Here is a 21,115-nt window from a genome sequence, read left to right as displayed (position 1 = left end):
AAATGAACTAAATCTGCAAATTTTAATATCTGAGATTTTAAAAATAAAGGGTTTGTATGTTCTCTATACTTGGTATTATGAATAATCCTCACCGATTTTTTTGCAGTACAGTGAGTGAGTGAAGATTACTTTTGTAATTATTACCCCATATCTCCACACAATACGTTAAATATGGTAATACTAAGGAACAGTCCAGAGTGTGGAGTGATTTTTGATCAAGAACGTATTTTGCTTTATTCAATATAGAGATATTTCTCGCCACCTTTTGTTGTATATATTTAATATGAGATTTCCTTAATGGTGGACTCAAACTCTGACAGTTGTGTGCAATGAAATAGTCATTGCTTAAGCGGGTTCTACTATACCATTAAAAAAAAACATTTGCCGTTTCATAAAGAAGCATGTAGCAGTGACATGGTGATTTTATGCGTACCAAACACACTCATGCAACAAGCAGAGCTGTGCACTAGTTCTACTACATTGACCTCTAACTGTCTGCAAGGCCTTTGTCTCTCTGATGACACCACACATATCATGAGAAGCTCCAGAAGGCCTTTTGATGCCTGGGACTGTCAGCAATGTTTTTCTCCAGCGGCCCACACTGTCCCATGACTCATCATGATAATTCCCAGCTCACACAACCACCAAGCTCCCACCACTACGGGGTCCTCCATCTACTCCAAGCTCTCATTGCCTCTCCATCTTTTGTTCCTCTCATCCCAGTCTCCTCTCTTTTCAAGCCACTCATCTTTTACTCTTCCGGTAGTTCCATCCTCCATCTCCCTCTTGCTTTACTTTGCCTCTCTTTCCCATACTTACTGACATTTCACTGCTTTTTCCATCATTCTCTTATTCCATGCCTGCCGGCCAGTAAACTCACATTTATTTTCTTCTCTTGGAGACTCTCTTCACTCTCTTCATGCCTTTCTTCACTCTTTCACACACACACACAGCCAGTACTCATACAGCATTCATCTCTGTAGCTGACTATCTTAGTATCTGTGATCATAGTTATGTCACATGACATAGTGGTCGAAAAGCTTGTTAGGCGTGTTACTGGTTTGATGGAAGCAGCTTCTTTCATGCATATCTGTATTTTGACCGTGATTATGTTACAAATATACACTTTAAAATTCTTTTTGTTTTTGATTTAGGTCGCTCACTAGCCAGGATATGACTGGACACTCATTCTGGGGGTGTTTTGCAGAGAGTGTAATAGGAAAAATTAAGCACTTCCACACACGTGCCACAAAAATACACATTCAGGTACACGTGATGGTGACATCAGTGGTCCCTGAAGTGTCAAAGCACTGAATTCAGCAGAGGGAGTCTCAAATCTGACTCCAGATATAGCTCATGAATTAGGCTGCCTGCACAAAGTGTGTGAGCAGGCTTTTGCACGCAGAAAAACGCAAAAATAAGTCATTTGGCTGTTGTGCAGATTGCGGTTAATTGGTCCCAGACCCGACCGTGATAAGTGAATTTGCACAAAGTACGATTCCTTATTTCTAAATCCGGGGTGGTCACACCTTTTCAGCCTGCGAGCTACTTCTAAAGATCTACCTCCTGCTATAAATATAGAAAATATATATATTTAGTAAATATATGTATTACATAAAGGACCTCTTTAACGTGTTTGCGTGGGCGATTGCTTGCCTGATTCTTAAAGTATCAAATGAATAAGCATGCTATAACTTGTTAGAGAAGATATAGCCCACAACATACAGTACCGAGATAAAGAAATCATCTCCTCAATTTAAAAAAAATGCGTGTGGCGTGTAGTGTTCACATCAAAATGTGAGAGAGTGATTAAGAGCATAATAGAGAGTGAGAGCCAGCGGAAGCCAGAATTTCAGAAGGCTTTGATGCACAAGATGGTGCACCCATCTAACGGTGTAAATGTCAAATGGTCATAACCGCGCGTGTGTGTGTGTGTGTGTGTGTGTGTGTGTGTGTGTGTGTTTGAAGAGGTCTTAAGGATCTATTCCTGATGTATTTAGACGAAATAAGGCTATTTCTGTCCGAATGCTCAGAAACCAGAACAATTAAATGGGGACGTCTGGAGAGGCTGCAAACCCGCACACCTGCATGGGTGTTCTCCTGACATTTAAAAGGCATCAATTATTTGCGAGATGGGAATTAATGAAGTTGGATATTTTTTTAACCACCTGGTACTACGAATGAGCTGTGACATACAATATAGGTGTGTTGGATAATTAAACCAGTTAACGAGAGTTTTATTGATTTTGTTTCACAGTGGATCATTTCTTTTTACACTTGGGTTACACGATGACATTTTATTACGCTCCTCTCATCGTCACTAGAGTTTAGCGAGTGTTTCAAGAGCGTGTTATTGTTTGAACCTGTGAATATTAACAGTGGTTTAGTTATTTTTACACTTGAATGACAGGTAAGGTTAGGGTTAGGATTTGGGTTAGGAGCTAGGGTTAGGGGTGGGGTAAGGGTAAGAGTTAGGGTTTGGTTTTTTTTAATTAGCAAATTGTAAATAGATGAAAATAGATGAATAGAAATTCAAATAGATGAAAAGTGGCCCTTAAATAGGGTTTCATGTTAGCGGGATCCTGGTAAGGTCTATTCAGGGGTTTGGGAGAGGAGGATCCGCCAGGTAGCTCAATCTCAGATTCAGGAGGAGTCGTGTGTTTTTTTGGCCTGGCTCTGGAACTGTGGACTGTGGACCAGCTATACACTATACAAGCAGTGTTTTTGAGGTCTACTATTTCTTTTGGGAAACAGGACGTAAATCTGAACAAAGGTTGACTAGCACCCCAGAACGTGTACGATCTTTAAGGTTCTACTGTTCTTGATTGACTGATTGGTTGATGGACCAACCTACGATACAACAATCCCTTGTTTATCGCGGTTAATTGGTTCCAGGCCCGACTGTGATAGTGAATTTCCACAAAGTATTCTTCTATATACGGGTTTCAATATTATTACATCCCATCCCTTTAGACATAAAATAACACCCTTACGTACACATTTACACTCACACTACCCAATATAGTTGAAGTAATAAGAGAAAATGCATATCAGACCGAAATAGCACATAACATAGACTCACACATGTGAGGATTGGACTATTTCCAGCGGTGGCTATTGTCTCACCAACGTAACATGACTGACACCTAGTGACCAGTGTAGAAGACTACATAGAATTACAACTCATACCTACCCCTAGCCTACAGTTTGTTTCATTTGATATGCTTACCACAAGCTTATATAGTAATAATACATCTGTACTTGTACATTACAATCACACACACACACACACACACACACACACACACACACACACAGTATGGGTGAGTGCAGTATGTCTTCTGAATGCCTTATATTTGTATTTAGTTCATTTTTATGCTTGAAACAGCTTAATTTACGCCATAAATACAAAATATTTGCAACTTTTTTGACCAGTCATAAGCCGTAGTCAACCACAAAACAGTGATGATTTTTTTAAATGAATATCTTTTTAGAGTGAAGCTGTGAAAGTCAGAGAGTGAAATGCCAAGGTACGACTGTAATTGGCTTCATCTAATTTGACACTGCCAAAAACTGTTATTGTAATTGCTGTTACTTATATAATGATTTAATGCATGCGCAAGTAGATGCTGTAGTAATCAATTGCACTTGTAAAATCTCTATTCCTGTTCTATTCTATCTGACGCAGTTCGTCCCTCATACGGAATATGATGCGCTTATTCAGATTTTAACTCGAAGGAATAAAGTTAGATAAGCGGGCTTTCGCTGTGCCGCATCAAGAATTTAATGGAAACACACTGAGGTCTTCAATCCAAGCATCCAAGTTGTTTCTATCACTTGCTCTTTGTACGTTGTCTAGTCACACGCATTAACCAATGGGAGGCCTTGGCCTGTTACTCTGAAGGAGAAGGAGTGTGTGTGGTAGAGTTACATTGAGAACAATAGCCTGATTGTGCCTGTGTGTGTAGCTACTGTCTGTCTTTTGTTGATAGTTGCCCAGCTTTGCCTTTTTTCTGGCTTCTCAGTGTGAAGGATCATATTCATTCATTTACACCATTACTACCTTTTACCGTTATGGAGTGAAAATAAACGGATGTACTGTATGTATGTATATAAGGTTTATGTTCAAACTGAGGGACGTGAGCTAAAGAGAGCAGAAAGAAAAAGGAAAGGCATATAAAGGGATCAGGCGGAGAGAATAAAAAGGATGGCTGATGGATGCAGAGATGAAAAGGACAGCAGGAAGTCAGAAAGGTTGGGGGGCCAAGAATGGCGGCACGGGATGAGAGGAACTACACAATAAGAAGGGATGAGAAAAGATAGAAAATTAAACGGGAGAAGATAGAAAGGGGGATGACTGGAGAAGAAAATATGAAGACATGTTATCAGGACAAGAAGAAATGTTCAATGACACCAATGCCAGTGGACCAGTAGATCTCATGTACTAATCCGTATAGTCAGATTATCATGTAATCCCACAGCAAAACACACGCTCACCGTTGAAGGCAAACATGTGTAGTTTGAGAGTTGGAGTAACACAAATAGTGTCTGTGTCGCAATTAATTGGCAAGACCGTTATCCACTTGAAACACATAAGGGCCTCTTCCCAAAAAGAGTGTCCATTACATTCATTCATTCGTTCGTGGTGGTTTACCTGTTCACCCTCACACATAAACACATCATACAGTAGAGGGCATCGTAACGATGCTTCTTAACACACCTCATACGCACCTGGTCCGTCAGAGAATAAGAAGACGTAGCAGGGGGGATCAGTGTTGGCGACTTTGTCACTTTTTTTTTTTTTCAGTGACTAGTGACAAATTTTGCAACTTTTTCTGGTCTTGTTGGACACTTGTGGAGACTCTAACATTGAAGCACGTAGAGTAATCCCTCACCACTTCAATTTTTGCGGCTACATTCTATCACAGTTTTTCCATTAATACAGTGTTCCCTCGTTTATCGCGGGGATAGGTTCCCAAAATAGCCTACAATAAGTGAAATCCGACATTATTATGTGTTTTAAGGCTGTAAAAACCCTCACCATACACTTTGTACACTTTTGTCAGACAGGTATTAACATTTTCTCACATCTCTCTTGTTTCAAATTTCGTTTGACTTTTAATGATCAATCTACTAGGTTGGACACAAGAAATTATTCAGCGACTCACGCATATTTCACTCCTCTGACCATGCATCTTCGTCCTGGCGCCGTTCGACAGTAGCGTTTTTGTATCCTTGTTAAAAGATATTGCTCTGGGATCTGCGATGGTCGGCTTCCTTTTCCTTTTCGGTGCAGAACGTTTGTCGACATTGTGGGTTTTGTCGGGGACAAAACTTTCAACCATACAGCGTTCAGAGTCACACGCGGTTAGCTTCATCTATGTTTACGGTATTGGCGGATGACAAGCAGCTCACACGGTTAGCTAATTTGCTAGCCATGACCATAACAAGAGACGGCACGAAGGAGATTGATTGACAATGGTCTACAGCCAATCAGGACGCAGAAGACAATGGGCAATGCAGAGAGAAGAGAAAGAATAAAGAGAGACCCGCCGCCTCCTGCTGAAGCACAGAACTACAACACTCAACTTCCCACAATGCAATTCTTCTTAAAGGGCCAGGCTCGGTCTGTAACAGCCTTCATACGCTGTAAAAAAATTTTTAAAAGCACTGAAACTGCATCAAAAAAATCCGCAAAACAGCATTTCTAAACATATTTGTTTTGCTTTTCATGTTTTTTTTCTTACTCTATAAAAATTACATGCACATGCGTCATGGTCAAGTCTGCAAATTAGACAATAATTTATCATTGTTATAAAAATGCGTTTGTGCAAATACTGAATAATAATGATGAGAATCTTGCTACAATGGAGACCCAACCCTCTCTGTGGTTGCCTAAACAAACATAAATATACAAATAGTAATATCTCGTTGCCTGGGTGATTAATTGAGAGCAAAGCATCGATCGACTCATAACAACTGCAGACAGCACGCAGAAACAATCAGAGCTGTACACAACCAGCATATTAGCCAGGACCTAAACAATGACACTCATTGGCTCAGGGAACACTGTGCTTCTGCTCCATTGGCAGATTAGCTTCAAACAACAGCATGACTAGCCTGAAGTGACACACACACCTACTGTACTTGCAGTGATCAAAGATGACAAGTTAATTCAACACGGCTGTTGGCACCGCACATAAACACACATGCCAAAGGTTTCCCTTGGTTTACAGCTTTTTGTGGGGGTGGGCGGATGTAGGATAATAGTTGGGTAGGTGGGGGTGGGGTCTGACAAACACTGACACAAACATGCACGCATGCAGTGTAACCACGTCATGGAGCGACCAAAATACAATCGCTCCTCTGCAGTTGTGACAGGCAAGGACTCCAAAATAATCCATCCATCCATCTGTACCACTGGTCCTCACTTGGGTCACGGGTATGCTGGAGCCTATCCCAGCTATCTTCGGACGAGAGGCAGGGTACACCCTGGACTGGTCGCCAGCCAATCACAGTCCAAAATAATACACAAAGTCAAAACCCACCCACCCTGTTACGACATAGTATTAAAATAATCTGAGATTTTGAGAATAAAGACTTTATTGTCATAAATTCAAATTTTACTGTCAGAAATTTAAAAAACTTTCCGAGAAATTTATAAGAAGAAAGTCATAAAGGTACGAGAAAAAACTTGTAACTTTATGTTACAGGCATTGCCAGAGACAGCACTGAAAAGGGGGACTTATATGACCTTTGGTCTTGGGCATGTGGAGGGGCGGGGTAAGGAAGGCGGAAGTGACAAGAGCTAGACACGCTAATTTAAATGCTAAAAGCTCAACTGCTCTGTTTTGCGTCATGTTATGAATAAAAGATTGCCTGAAGCAACAGGAGTATTGCCTTCCTTCCTGAAGAGCTATGCTGACACGTATGACACGAAGACACACGTAATATGACGACTTTAGTCTCATAATTTGACGACTTTATTCTCGTAATATTTCAACTTTGTTCTCGAAATCTCCGATTTTTTTCCCCCCTAATACTAGTAAAGCAGTTTTTAATTATGGACTCAATTGCAGGAAAAAAACAAAACTGGCTGTTTTATGATTGACTGTTGTCAACGTAAGTGCTTGGTAAAAAACATACAAAAATGAATGGAGCCATTCTTACAGAGAAAAGAAGGAGCAACAAGGCTGAATCCCAAGTCTACCCCTTGCCCGTCGTCTTACCCCTTACCGCTAGGTTTTGCACGTTCACGAGATTCAAGTGGTGTCCCAATTCTCCTTAAACCGAGGGTTAAGGGGTAAGTGCTAAGGGGTACACACCCTTTGAAAATAAGTGTGGACGCTGACCACACTTGAAACAAAGAGGTAGGCGGAGCTAAAACACCCACCTTTAAATGATACTTGATAAGGTTTACACATGTGTTATATTGTTATTTCTATTTCATATGTATATTTGCTACTTTTTCTATTTGTATAAATGTCACAGCGCTGGTTACAAGCTGTTTATTACAATTGTTTGTTGTTTTGCAATAAATGTCACAGTTTGTACAAATGTGTGCCTTTTACTTAAAAAAAAAAAGGTGTTGCGAGATGGGCTATATAACATTGAAATAATGTAGACATGTATGCACCTTACTTTATAGTAGGAAACATTACAGCAAGCGGTAAAGGGTGATGACGTAATAAGAATCAAGTGGTGCCCCTTTTCTGAGTGAATTCTTCCCATTGGCCCTAGATTTTAAGGGGTAGGGGTATGACAAGGGGTAAGATGAACGGGAAGGGCTAAGAGGTAGAATTAGATTCAGCCTAAGTCAGAAGGACACACAAAAACAAGCCTTGTGCGTTATCGGCGCGATGGCTATTGCACACAGACACCTCTGACCTTTGATTATTCTCTGTGTTCATTAGCTTGTATATAAATTGGCTACTGGTTATGAATGGTCACATGCCTTGCCATGAGGCCAATGCCGGGGGTTTCAGTTTAGGGAGACAGAATGGTGATGCTTCAAATGCCAAGGGCAACACCGCTGCTGAAGAATAACATGATCTACTGCATTTGTTTGTTCTATCCATAGCTCTATTTAAGGAGGATAAAGGCTTCCAATGCAATATTGCCAAGTTGGCCCAGCTGCTTTGAGGATTAAATTCTGTCCCAAGTTCACTGGTCATCGTAAAACATCAGTCTAAGCTCAAATTTAAGACGAAGATTCTTGGAAAATGAGTCTGACCCACATATCATCCTCTAAATCAGCAGGCGAGGCATCCCCACAGCCAGAGACGAGTTAGGTTCAATTATTTATGACTAAGGTGAAGGCGGGGACATTTATCGCCAGTTTTATGTGCAGCATTAAATACTGCAATTATTTATCATCAACAGATAAGCAAAGCACAGAGGACACAGAAGTCTACCCTCAATCCCTAACAAATCGCAACATTGTGGTGCTCACGAGTCCGTGAGGACCTGTCAGCTTTTTATTTGACAAGAGAAAATCATCGGCTATGAAAAAAACTCGAACTGATCAACACATTGGAAATTGCAGGAGGTCATTACTCAATGTAACCGTCTGACTCACGGTTTCACCTTACAAACAACATTAACCTCATCACACAGCAACTTAACACTCAAACATTATACCTCAGAAATATAAAAACATGTACTAATATGAGTTTAAAATGAAAAAAGCAACATTTTAAATTTTTCCCATAAGGCATTGCATTTGAGAAAAACATTTCATTGGAGGAGTATAGGAAGCATAGAAAATGGTGCCTCTTTACAAAACAGCCCAAAGCCCAGAAAGAGGCTGATGTCATTGTAGCGCCCCAATGAATGTGTTGCTCAGATGCAACGTCTTATGCGAAAACTTAAAAAAAAAAAATTCATTTTAAATTCATATTGGTACCTATTTATATATTTGCCAGGTATGCCTTTTGAGTGTTACGTTGCTGTGTGATGAATTTAGTGTTGTTAGTCAAGTGTTCTTTGAAAGATGACACTGTGAGTCAGACTTATACTATTATATACAGTATAATGACCTCAATGAGATTAGAATTTACCCATTAATTAGCTGCAATGCTGTGTAAGCCGCAGTGTTCAAAGTTTCAGGAAAAAAGTAGTGGCTTATAAACCGGAATTTACTGTTGGTGTGTTTGGAGAGGAGGCTTCCAAATCCAAGCATGTGGGCCAAGAGGAGAAGAATGCATATTTACCCTTTACACAACTTGAGCTTTATGGAGTATTTTATTAAAAGAAACGTACAAAACTGCCCCACTAGGACCCAACATCATTTTAAAAAATCCCTGAAATGAGCAGGATAGGACCACTTTAACACAAAGAAAGTGCATTGGTGTGTTTTGAAATTAAAGCCAATTTAAAAACCGAGCTTTTGTTGACACAAACATGATAGATTTGGATCTCGACAAATGTTATACTTGGCAGGCTGCAGTCCAACATCTGTTCCAGCAGTGCATCACAGATGTATGAGGACACACTCACAGAAGGACAGACTTGACTTCTATCCTGAGGGCCAGTCCTTTCTGATCTCTGACCATTGCTTCATGTGAGGATGCACACAAATGCTTTGAAGGAGCTACTCAATTAAGACGTAAATGGCAGCACTGAAGTAGGTCTGGGTCCAGAAATAGTAAGGAGTACCTAATAAACTGTTTTCCTGCAAAACTACAGAAATTGTTAAGCAGCAGTAATCGCAAATAACATATGATTAAACACAATTTTCTAATGGCAACGTATGAGATTTGGTTACATGACTCAAGTACGAAAGAGGGGATAGTATTTCTATTTCAAAACGGCACGGGAGAAGTCACCAAATAACAGGTTAATAGCAAAATACATGATGCATATCAGCATTGATAAATGTGCTGTGTAACAGTGGTTCTCAACTGGTGGGTTGGGACCCAAGAGTGGGTCGTGGAGCCGTTTTTACTGGGTCGTGGGTCTTTGCACCTCACGTTCTTGTCTGCACTATTTAGTGGGAAAGCAGGACATAGAGTGGACTTATGGCGTCCGTCACATAGCTGCAAGTACCTGCTAGAGAAGAGCATAAAGAGACAGCATCTCTGCACTGCTCCCTTAAAGTCCCTTAAAATATAAGATATATGAGAAGTCTGAGTTGAAAGATTCCCGCAATTTGGGTCACCAATTGTCACTGAGGGGTGATGGTGGATCCTGCAGCCAAACCGGTTGAGAACCACTGCTTTATAGTATAGTAGATCCCCACCTATTCATGAGTCGGCATTCGCATCCCCGCCTATTCACGGATTTCTTTCACTGCTTTAAATGGTAAATACAGACGTCCCGCGCCACATCGACGTTCGAATCTCGCAGCTTTTCTCACGTTTTTAAAAAAATATATGAATTAATAAATCATGCTGTTTCGTGGTTAAATATGGCCTTTTATTAGTCCAAAAATGTGCACGTTGAATAAAAAAATATGCACTGTAAAGCAAATTTTATGTATTTATTGCCTAAATTAAGCATTTTCAAGCATAAAAATGGCTAAATGAACTAACAAATATGAGGTATTCAAAAGACGTTGAGGACGAGTAGTATTCTACACTGCAACGTTACTGTAACGTTCGGTGGGACACACAATCACCAGACTTAATCGCCGGAACAACAGACTTTTATTGCAGGTTTGAATTATCTCACAACAGGCACAATAATCCCAAATAAAATCCCTAACAAAAACACAAGCTACTGTCTTATTTATGTCTTAAATGGCTTATTTTGTCTTATTATGATCACTGTATTGGTTAATACGAGTGTAAAGGTGTTTTGGGGTCTTATTTTAATCTAATAAGGCTAAAAGGCGTATTTAGAAGGTTGTAAACAGGTTTTCTATGCTCTAACTACGAAAATATTCAATTTATAAAAAAGGAATCCTACTTTGGGGAAATTCACTTATCACAGGTTTGGAACCAATTAACCGTAATAAACGAGGGATTACACTAATTCGTTTTTTACAATAATTTAAAGTGGCAGGGGAAAAAAAGAGTGTTGCAGGTATGGATCCAGTGCTTGTACTTAGAACAACTTCCCGTAGCTGATCTCAGGTGGTTCTTCTTGAGACCACCACCTTAATGAATCAACAGCACCTCTGCTGGTTGCAGTGAAATAGCGCTCTCAATTTTGCCTCAGTTGCCTCATGATACGATTAAACCACAAGAAATTACATAACCGCATTCTTGAATAAGTGATTATTATGCCCATCTTGTGTTTTTAAAGCAAAAACACAAATATTGGAGCCATAAAACCCAGTGTATATGTATTACGTATGTTCGTATCATAAATCAGAAATGCAATGTCTTAGTGTTTTAGTGTGTTACATCACAAAACCTCACATTTACACACGTCATAAACCTTTTATATCTACCTTAGCACTAAAATATACTGTGCAGTCACCCTCAGCCTCTAATAATTGTCACACATCCCAAGGGTAGGAGATGTTTGGGTGCGTCAATACCTTTTCCCAGGCTGTGCGTCCACACTCAAAATGGGTCACATTCATGTTTTTACAGGCCGCTTGCATGACAAGAGTAGTCAGTGTATTCAGAGTGAAAACGTTCTCATGGAAATGGTACAGTATCTCCATGTCGTGACAATGTTAGTTTAAGTTCAGGAGCGACAACTGAAAAAAAGTTCAATTTTACGCCTCCATTAGTTGCTCAAACATTAATTTGAAGTAGGGATGATACACATCTATGAATACATAATCGGCTCGGAATATTCCTACACATTGTCGCTGAAGAGGACACAGGCAAACTAACACACCTACGCACTGTAAGAGTTACATAAAAAGTCAAAAAGGATATGGCTCATCTGCCTGTTGTTTCCATTTTTACACCTCGCATCCATCTGTGATCCATTTGCCAAGTCTACAGAGGATTTTCTTGGCGTTTTAAGCTGTGTCTATGTGTGTGTGTGTGTGTGTGTGTGTGTGTGTGAGTGACAACTTGCTTGAGTACAACAGTTCCAAAGTGGTAACATGAATTATTCCAAAAAAAAAAAGTTCTGTGGCAGTCCCATGAAAGGAGATCAGTGCATGCGTGTGTGTTGTGTACAATACTGTATGTGAGTACATGTGAACATAAGCCGGCACAGTCGGCGGTTAATGCCACCTAATCGGTGTTGATTGAGCAAAAGAAGTCAAACCCTGCTCCTGTTCTGCCTTTGTGGGTGGTCTTCTATATCCAGACAGAGCCACTTAATGCCCTGCCCATTTTGTCATACACTGTAAATCTGCACAATTGCTGGAATAGAATAGAAAAGAACACAACAGACTACAATAAAATACAATCAAACTAAATGTAGAATCTCTCCAATAATGTGTCGTAACAATTTTGTTTTGTAGCAGTTCATAAAAAAAGTAATACTCTAACACAGTAGAACCCGTTTATGTCGATGCCACTCGGACTGGCTGATGGACATCGACATAGGCGGTTGTCAATATAGCCGAAATCACAATCAAAACTAGCTATTTCTGGCACATTTACTCATGACTTTGGCCAGAGACACAATGTGCATGGGCACTAATAACAATTTAAATGTTGTTGTTTAAACATTTGAAATGTTTAAATTAGTTTACATGCAAGCACAAATCTTTCTTCCGGTGGCTAATAATCTTAAAAAAATAATTAATAATTGTTTTGTAAGGTAGCTGTGGTAAAATCCAGGTTAATACTGCCATGCATTTGTTTTGAAGCTTACTTTGCACTGAACAGGAAGTCAATGTGCGTATGTTTTATTGCTGTGCAACTAGACAGTAGTTATGTTGCTGTTGTCGTTTCACGCTGCTTAGCAATAATGACAAAGTTATTTGAAGTGTTTAATTACAAGTGTCACTGTTGCGTCTCACAGCAAACATGGTGCGGTCAAAGACCACGGGACAAAACATTAACAATAAATCATAAAGACATAAATGTACAAATTTTACATTTTTTTAACAGTGGTACATGTAGGCTGTACGTTTTACCTGTATTATCATGCATTTATAAATTATCACCGGCTTATGGTGAATGAGATGTGTTTTCTGCAGAAAAAAAATAGCCTATTTTCAGAGAAAAAAAAATTACAAATTTGCAGGGATCTACTACAGTGCTAGAGCAGGGGTCACCAACCTGTCGATCTCGAGCTACTCGTCAATCTTTGGGACTTTGCTGGTCGATTGCAAGAATTAGTGCCCTCTTCTCCCGAAGAGTGACCAAAAGGCACAAATTCTGACCACTGAACACACCCGTACGCCTCACCGCCCCCCAGGCAGCAACCTGCAAGCTCCAGCCAAGAGCCCAGTCCCCAAAAGATACTAGCACACCGGCTCCCCCCGCCGCACCACGCCGAGTGAGACACATGCAGAAGGGTCAAGCGTGAGGGGTAGAGGGAGTGACAGAGCGCAGCGATGTGCTTGAGCACACAACAGCAGTGGTTGCACGTTAATGTGACTCAAAACCTGCCTTTTCTACCTCAAAATGAAGGCACGAATATAACTCCATGGACGTGCACCTCCACAAAAATCTTCCGAGCTGCAGCTCGTTAGGGCTGACTTTTGTAACGCATTGACCAGTCTCTCCACACCACCGCTCGCGCACGACAATGAGCCAACAAGCCGAGTTGTAATTTGCTCAGAGAGCCCACGCCACAAGTCCGACCCACAGAGTAGGGGTGACCAAAGTGCGGCTCAGGGGCCATTCGCGGCCCGTTGCTCATCTGTCATTGCATCACTGCAGAAAGAAAATAACAAAAATGGCAAAAATAGAAAAACGGCACAATGAAATGTTGACTAATAACACAAAGCTTTGTATTTAAAGACAAAGCGGGGGGTGGTAGATCTTGCGCAGGTTCACGACCGAGACCAGGGATCTTGGGCTCAAAAAGGTTGACGCTAGAGTGTTTTTTTTCTCTTTGAACATGCTCGTGAACCATTAATCTGTGATGCTATTTTTGTCGCGATGCATTGTGCAGATGAGCTTGCGAAGCTTGCACAGGTGTCATGCAATTAAAAGTACAAAAAGGTGGCAATGACGATGTTGAGCTCTCCATCTGTTACATCAGCATCTTCCCTCTCCATTCCCCATTTCAGCTTTTCACCACCAACCCCCCAACATTCCCAGTCTCTGCTCTAAAAAAAAAAAATATTTTGCATTCAACCTATGTCTCACTCTTTCTTTTTGGGTTCTTTCTCTTATGTGGCTGCCCTCGCCATGTCTTGTTTTCCATCCACTTCTTCCCCCCTTCTCCCCATCAGCTCTGTAATTCAATCATGGAGGCAGTGCGGCAGCAGGAGTGACTGATGATGTTTTGGAGGGAAACGTAGGGAACTCAGATAGGCAGGCCCGCATCTTTTCCATATTAGAATTCCCCGTACATGATGCACTCGACTTTTCAATATACAGCATTTGCATATTTGTTTTTTTTACACACTGCCTGACCAAATAAAAAGGACAGGCTTAGACGCCAGCATGCATTTACAGCTACACAATGTCATAAGGGTACCAAGATGTCGTATTGATGATGGGAAAATTCAACACATGAAACACAATCTGGACTTTGTGAATAGAAGAGTCTGATCAATCCTACCGTTACTGTAAAATGTTGGAATATAGCCCTAAAAGTGGTTACAAACACACTCCCATAAACTAATTAAAATCTCCATTTTGCTCCTTAAAAACACAGTAAAGTACAGCATGAACAGCAGATGAGTACACACTGTACACAGCTAGGATGCCGTGTAAGCTGATGCTTCGACACAGCAGGATAAACCAGGTTTCAGAGGCTGAACTCAAAACTGAAACCACAAAGATACAACAAAATGCGACAGTGGCTCGGGAAGTAGAGCAGGTCGTCCGAGACCGGAGGGTTGGCAGTTAAACCCCGTTTCCTCCAACCCAGTCACTGCTGTTGTGTCCTTGGACACTACTACACTGTATGAATGTGAATGAATGTTTGGAAGCCACGTTTCCATCAGTCTACCCCAGGACGGCGTGAGCGAATGAATAATGAGATCTCAGTGTCAAGCGCTTAGGGTGTCTAGAAAGGCGCTAAATAAATCCAATCAATTATTATTAATTATGACCTGGGGAGCAACAAAGCATACAAGCATATTCAAAGTACAAAAAGTGTGCAGAGTACAAAGAATGCATACATGTTGGCAGGTCATGCCTTATTACTGTAAATATACTGTATGTGTACATATACCCGGTTGTGAAAGACACTAATTGAATTTCTATATTTCTTGTACGTGTCGTGTTTTGACAATAAAGCTGACTTTGACTCATCCCTGCAGAAGTTACCCAATGGAAGACTCAACTTATTGCAGTGCAATATACTGAGATAAAATGGGTTTCTTAGTATAAAGGAGTTATTCAATGAAATAGAGCTGCAATAATTAATCGATTAAGCGATGGTTAATTGATTACCCAATTAATCCCAAACTATTTTTTCCATTAAATATATAATTATCCTCTGATTTCAGCCTCTCAAATGTAAATATTTTTTTAAATTTCCTTAGTTATCCATGAAAGCAGGCCTATTTCCTTTGTGTTTTAGCCAAAACAAGATATTCACACAAACCAGCTTTGACTATGGAAAACAGTGATGGGCATTTTTGCCTCTTTTCTGATATGTTACGGACACAACCACCTAACTGTAGGTGTTTGCTTCACATTCATTTGGTCCATCTACGGCCTAACCAATTACTCTGTTAATTGAAACAACACGCTTCAGATTAATCGACTAAGAACATGATCATGATTGCATTTTTGTGTACATTCATTGTCGACAAACATTTGCAATCTCTCAACAATCTCTCAACCAACAACGGCTGCCCGGTCGTCAAGGATAAAGATGGTATCTTTGAACATGTGAAAGGATCTGCTCTGCTCTGTTGAAAGTGATAACACTGTAGTGGTGTCATTACTGCGACTTCCTACTCCCAATAAGCCCCTCTCCCAGTGTCGTAGGTCTTAATTTAGCTATAAGTTCCGACTTAGACGAAAACTTGACTTGCATCACTCTCGTTGGAATGGAAGACTACGTACAGTAAGTGCACGTCTTCTGATGGCAACGGCAGACTCTCCTGATGGCAGTGTGTCAAAGAAAAGGAAATTCAAGTGAAATTAGACATTGTGAAATGCTCAAAGTGGAGAAACTCTTGACCAACACTGGCCAGCCCGTCGTCAAGGATAAAGACGGTATCGTTGAACATGTGACAGGATCTGCTCCTATGAAATGGACAGTGAAAACTAAGTAGTGTAGTGCTCTGCCAACAAGCCTCTCTCCCAGTTGCAGAGGTGTTAATTTAGGCAGAATTTCGATACAGTTCCGACTTATACTAAAACTTGACTTACGTCGTAATTCATAGGAACGGAACTCAGATGTAGAATGAAGACTTCCTGTATTTGTGCGTCCTGTATTTTGTCGCTGATATAAAAACACTGCTGTCTTGCAGTAGGATGATGCACTTGGGTGATCATTTTGCTGATAACAACACGCAGTATCCTCTCCCTCATACATGTACCTCATCTAGTCGACTATTTGGTTTAGCTCTAGCTGTAATACTTCATTGGCACTACCACAAAAGGACAAAATGTGGACGTAGATGGCAGCCACAAAGCTGCCTTTCTGTCATATTTCTCTCCCTGAGGCGTTTAGCAGCAGCAGCACAGTTAACACTGCACTGACTCTGGCTGACAGCATGTGAATCCTTGCACTCTGCCTGCCTGCTCCTTTGTGAATGTGCAGTGGCGTGGATGCAATCTTCTGCTCCTCTCCTCTGCCAGCCTCGCATATCAACACACAAAAACGGGCGAGGGAAAAAAAGGGGGAGAACCGTGCTATCGGGAGGTTTCCGTGCGCACCGCCACTCTAAGAGGACAAAGAGAAGGAGCAGGGGTTGAATCATCATCGTTTCTCTCATGTGACGAACACGTAAACCCATCTCCACGTTCATGGCAAGAAAGCGCCGTTGTTACAGCTTGCGCTACCCATTTTCACGCACAAACATCAAAACGGACCTTCCACAAACGCTGACCTCGTGTCACGCACATCATTCTCCAACGATGGAAACACATACATCAACCGCTTATGTCAACGTCAAATTTGAGACCCAAAGGGCTAATTTAAGGACAAAGGTAAAACTAAAGCAGCAAGGTAATATTGACAAAGTGGAGCTGAGAATCTCCGACAAACAGGCAGGGAAGTTTAACGCCGGCGTGACTTTAAACAGACCTGTTTGTCACCAAGCATTAAACACCAAGCTCACAGGACAGCTGTGCTCGTGTTTTGAGGGGTTGTTTGTGAAGGAAGGAGAGCAACGTGTGTGTGTGGCTTGTGGCGGTAATGAATGGATGTGTGGTTGGAGTGTGTGTGCAAAGAGGTGTGTATGTATGTGAGGAACACTGTAAAGCATTAGGTTTGTTGCGGGTGTGTGTGCAGAGGGTCTGGCAAAGGCGCTGTCCTGCTGCAACTCATTTGCTCCTACTCAGGCCAGACATACTGGCTGCACTCTCATTTACACACACACACACACACACACACACACACACACACACACCATCATCAGAGCCATCATCAGTTTGCTGTCACTCAACCTGCCCTTTGCACTGCATGAGGTTGTGGGTGTGTATGTGGGTGAGTAGAACTCTGACACGAAGAGAAAAATGCAAAAAGTATGATTTATATCAGAGGTATCCATACATGCGAAGACGTTACAGATATTTGAAGAAAAAACAGCTTTGTGATGTAGGTGTAAAAGCACATTATTAGGATCAACTTTGCTCTTTTTCCCCATTTCCCCATTTTAGCGGAATAGAAAATGGATGGATGGTTGTAGGACTAGTCCACAATATTTTCACTTTCTTCCCATAATATTATAACTTTTTCTGCAAGGTAATTCTCCAAAAATGACAACTTTATTTTGTTGTGTTTGTTTCTCATAATATTACAACTTTTGACATTTTTTCTTTAGTATTTCAACTCTATACTACATAAATGACATTATTTTTCCTCATAATATTACGAGTTTATTCTCATAAAATTGTGACTTTTTTTCTCGTTAGAATACAAAATTTTTCGCTTAATATTTTTACTTTATTTTGTACAATTACAGCTGTTTTTTTCCATTTCTGCTGTTGTTTAAACTTTCATAACATTACGACTTAAAAAAATAAAGTTTTTCTTTAATATTTAAACTTTATGCTACTAAAATGATGATATTTTTCCTCATAATCGTACAACGTTATTAAAATAGTAATAGTAAAATTAGGACCTTTTCTCGTTAGATCACAACTTTTTTTTCTTAATGTTTTGACTTTATTCTTATAAAATTACTGCTGATTTTTCTATATGTGCTGCTGTTGATTGTTTTTTTGTTTTGTTTTCTTGTTAAATTATATTTTAGAATGTGCGGCTGGCCAATAACAAAAGCAGCCGCAGGCCCCTGGGCCACACTTTGGACACCATTGATCAAATACGGTTTAGTATGATGTATGAAGTTTTGGACATTCAACGCCTCATAATAGAGTATTTTTTGCACAAATGAGTAAATTCCTTACTTTAATTAGAGCCTAGAAAAACACAAGAAATGCTCGGATGACATTCGTGTGATGTGCTGATTTTCGAGCCGTAGACTGGCCGGCCACAGAGGTTCTTTGTTATGTCAAACAAACTCTACGCACACTTACGTTTTTTTCAAGTTGCAAGACAAACGTACGCACTTCGTCTGTCTTTGTGCGTCGTCCGTACAGCCAAAGTGTGTCTTTCGTACGTTTTGCTGATGTCAGGTTTGGGCAAAATGTAAATTTCTTTTATACGTCGCACTTGCGGACTCCTGTGTGTGTCGTGCACCACAGGTGCACCCCAGTCATATGTTACGTAAATAAAATTTACCGTACTAAGAATATTCAAGAAGAAAGTAGAAATATTTGTTGTTTTTTTTTAAACTCACATACGTAATTAGTGCGGCCAGCACACGTTCATATATTTCGTCAAAATATTTCATGAAGACAACATCTCGTGTCTCTGTCCTCTGCCACACACTACAAAATGTAACTTTATTTCTTCTTTTTTTACACTCATATCACCAGCAACCGTCACATGACAGGAAGCACATGGCAGGAGAGAAGATCCATGGACAGAAGTTTAGCAAAAATAAAAAAAAAAAATCATTGCAAAACCAAAATGGGTCATCATTTCGAAACAGTTATTTCCTTTAAATGTGCAAATAATGAGAAGAGTGCCATTTTAAATAGTCTATTTTTAGTGCATTTATTGCTAACTCTAAAGCAGCATGTTAATAGATCGAGACATTATTTTAAAGCGTACACTGTTAGTCTCCATTTTCAACATACTGTAATGCAATATAACAGTATAATGAGTTTGGGCATCACAAACTTTCTTTTTTGAAGGTCAGTTTTTGCAACCTGCTTGGAGGTTTCAGCACATACAGAGCAGAGAAGAAGTCTCTATTCTAATTTTTCAAATGCACCTTCATTTTATTGGTCCTGTGGTCATTCTAATCACAAAATTAGAGAGCGTTTCCTTTGTGTTTTTCTGCAAAGTGGGCAAGCACAACTCTTGTCAACTAGTTTCCTGTGTAGAAGTAGTGAACAATGTCGACCGACGCGACATCTGGATCATTGATACAGATATCAGTGCATTATAAAGTGCCACATTTCACTGTCGGTAACTGCGTTGGTAATCAGTCCCTATGATGTTCCCCAAGACAGTAGTGTGCACCCACCAATATAATATCCAGAAGGCCTCTACAGATACACTATATCTACTCACTAGCTCCACTCTGCTTTGCCCACACATTAGAGTGGGATGTAGATGTGGAATATTGTCGGATGCTAAAGTGCTCTAGTGCCTGATGTAAATAATAAGCAGAGCCATCCAGGAAGCAGAAAATGACTGCCTTGTAATTACACAACAGATCGAGGCTAGAATCTCATTTGTGAGACAGGGTCAAACAAATCACATGCACCCACCCTACCCACCCACCCCCTTTCTGCTGCATTGCATTCTCACTCCTGATAGTCTCCATGCACACCACGAGGATGCATGCAACCCCCTACCGTACTGTGCTGCATACCAGCAGTAATACTATGTGATGCATAATGCAATACTCTCAACAGATGCATGTGAGGTACTATTATAATGACTTACTTGCTTTCCCTGGCCGAGGCCTTTGCAGCAGCTTCTGCACGGTGAGCAGGTCCTCGGTTTTCACCGCCTGCAGCAGCTCCTGGTCCTTCCCCATCTTCCGCGCTGAGCCGCTCTACTCCCGCAACATCCTCCGACTGAGGGCTTCAGCCCGGCCTCCCCAGGCGGAGAGTCCTCCCCCTCCTGCTTCTTGGTCCCCGGCTAGACGAGACTCCTGCAGCTGTCGTTGTCTGATGGTATGAGAGAAGACGGGGGAGAGGCACTGAGAAGGGAGGGATGCTTCCCACCCCGCTCCTTGCTCGGTGCAGCACCGCGAGATGCGGCCGAGACTGGGGGTCTACTGGGCCGCTCCTTCGCGCCCTAATAGAAGAGGAGGAGGAGGCGGACCACCGCGTTCCCCCTGACGTTCCAAAACGAGATTGCCCGAGCACGAAACGTCATCTATTGCACGGTATCAAAGCTTCGAAAGTGAAAGGAACGTGCATTTAGGTCCGTGTCAAGCGGTGCTGTCGTGCTCTGCGTTGTAAACAGGATCCAAGGCTGCAGCAGCCATCCTTTTCGATCTGGGGTCGGTAATGATTTCCCCCGCGTGGGGGCAGGAGTAGTGAGAGAGAGAGGGTGTGTGTGTGTGTGTGTGTTCCACGTACAGCTGGGCCAGCTCAAACTGCGACAAGGCTTCCCCGCCTACCTCTCATCCCCGTCAGTTTCTATGGCTCTTCTTCTCTCTATGCAACACCGATACACCCCATGGATGCCACTGAGATAACTCTCTCTCTAGATGTTAGCAACAGCTCGGAACATCTCTAAATTCTTTTCTGTACCGCTTATCCTTAGCTGGAGCCTATCCCAGTCAGTCTTACCAACTCCTCAGAGGGGAAAGTAGCTACTGGCTGTCTGAAAAGTTGCAATAATTGTTTTTTTGTTTTTTTTACCAGTG

General features: G+C 41.1%; 1 protein-coding gene across 7 annotated transcripts in view; it reads right to left on the bottom strand.

Annotated features, from left to right (window-relative positions):
* The window catches only part of caskin1 (CASK interacting protein 1), a 108,307-nt gene extending 87,447 nt beyond the window's left edge, over window positions 1-20,860 (bottom strand). For 3 of the 7 annotated variants that reach the window (XM_054760045.1, XM_054760043.1, XM_054760049.1), the window contains exon 1: window positions 20,182-20,857. In XM_054760045.1, coding sequence (XP_054616020.1) covers window positions 20,182-20,275 — 94 coding nt within the window. In that variant the 5' untranslated portion in view covers window positions 20,276-20,857. Of the gene's footprint in view, window positions 1-20,181 lie in introns of all 7 variants that reach the window. The other 4 variants (XM_054760046.1, XM_054760048.1, XM_054760042.1 and 1 more) reach the window with 3 other exon arrangements.
* Window positions 20,861-21,115: the final 255 nt, after the last annotated feature.

Source organism: Dunckerocampus dactyliophorus, chromosome 18 (assembly GCF_027744805.1).
Source record: "Dunckerocampus dactyliophorus isolate RoL2022-P2 chromosome 18, RoL_Ddac_1.1, whole genome shotgun sequence".
NCBI lineage: Eukaryota > Metazoa > Chordata > Actinopteri > Syngnathiformes > Syngnathidae > Dunckerocampus > Dunckerocampus dactyliophorus.
Note: the sequence above shows the minus strand (reverse complement) of the source record. Positions and strands in the feature narration are given on the sequence as shown.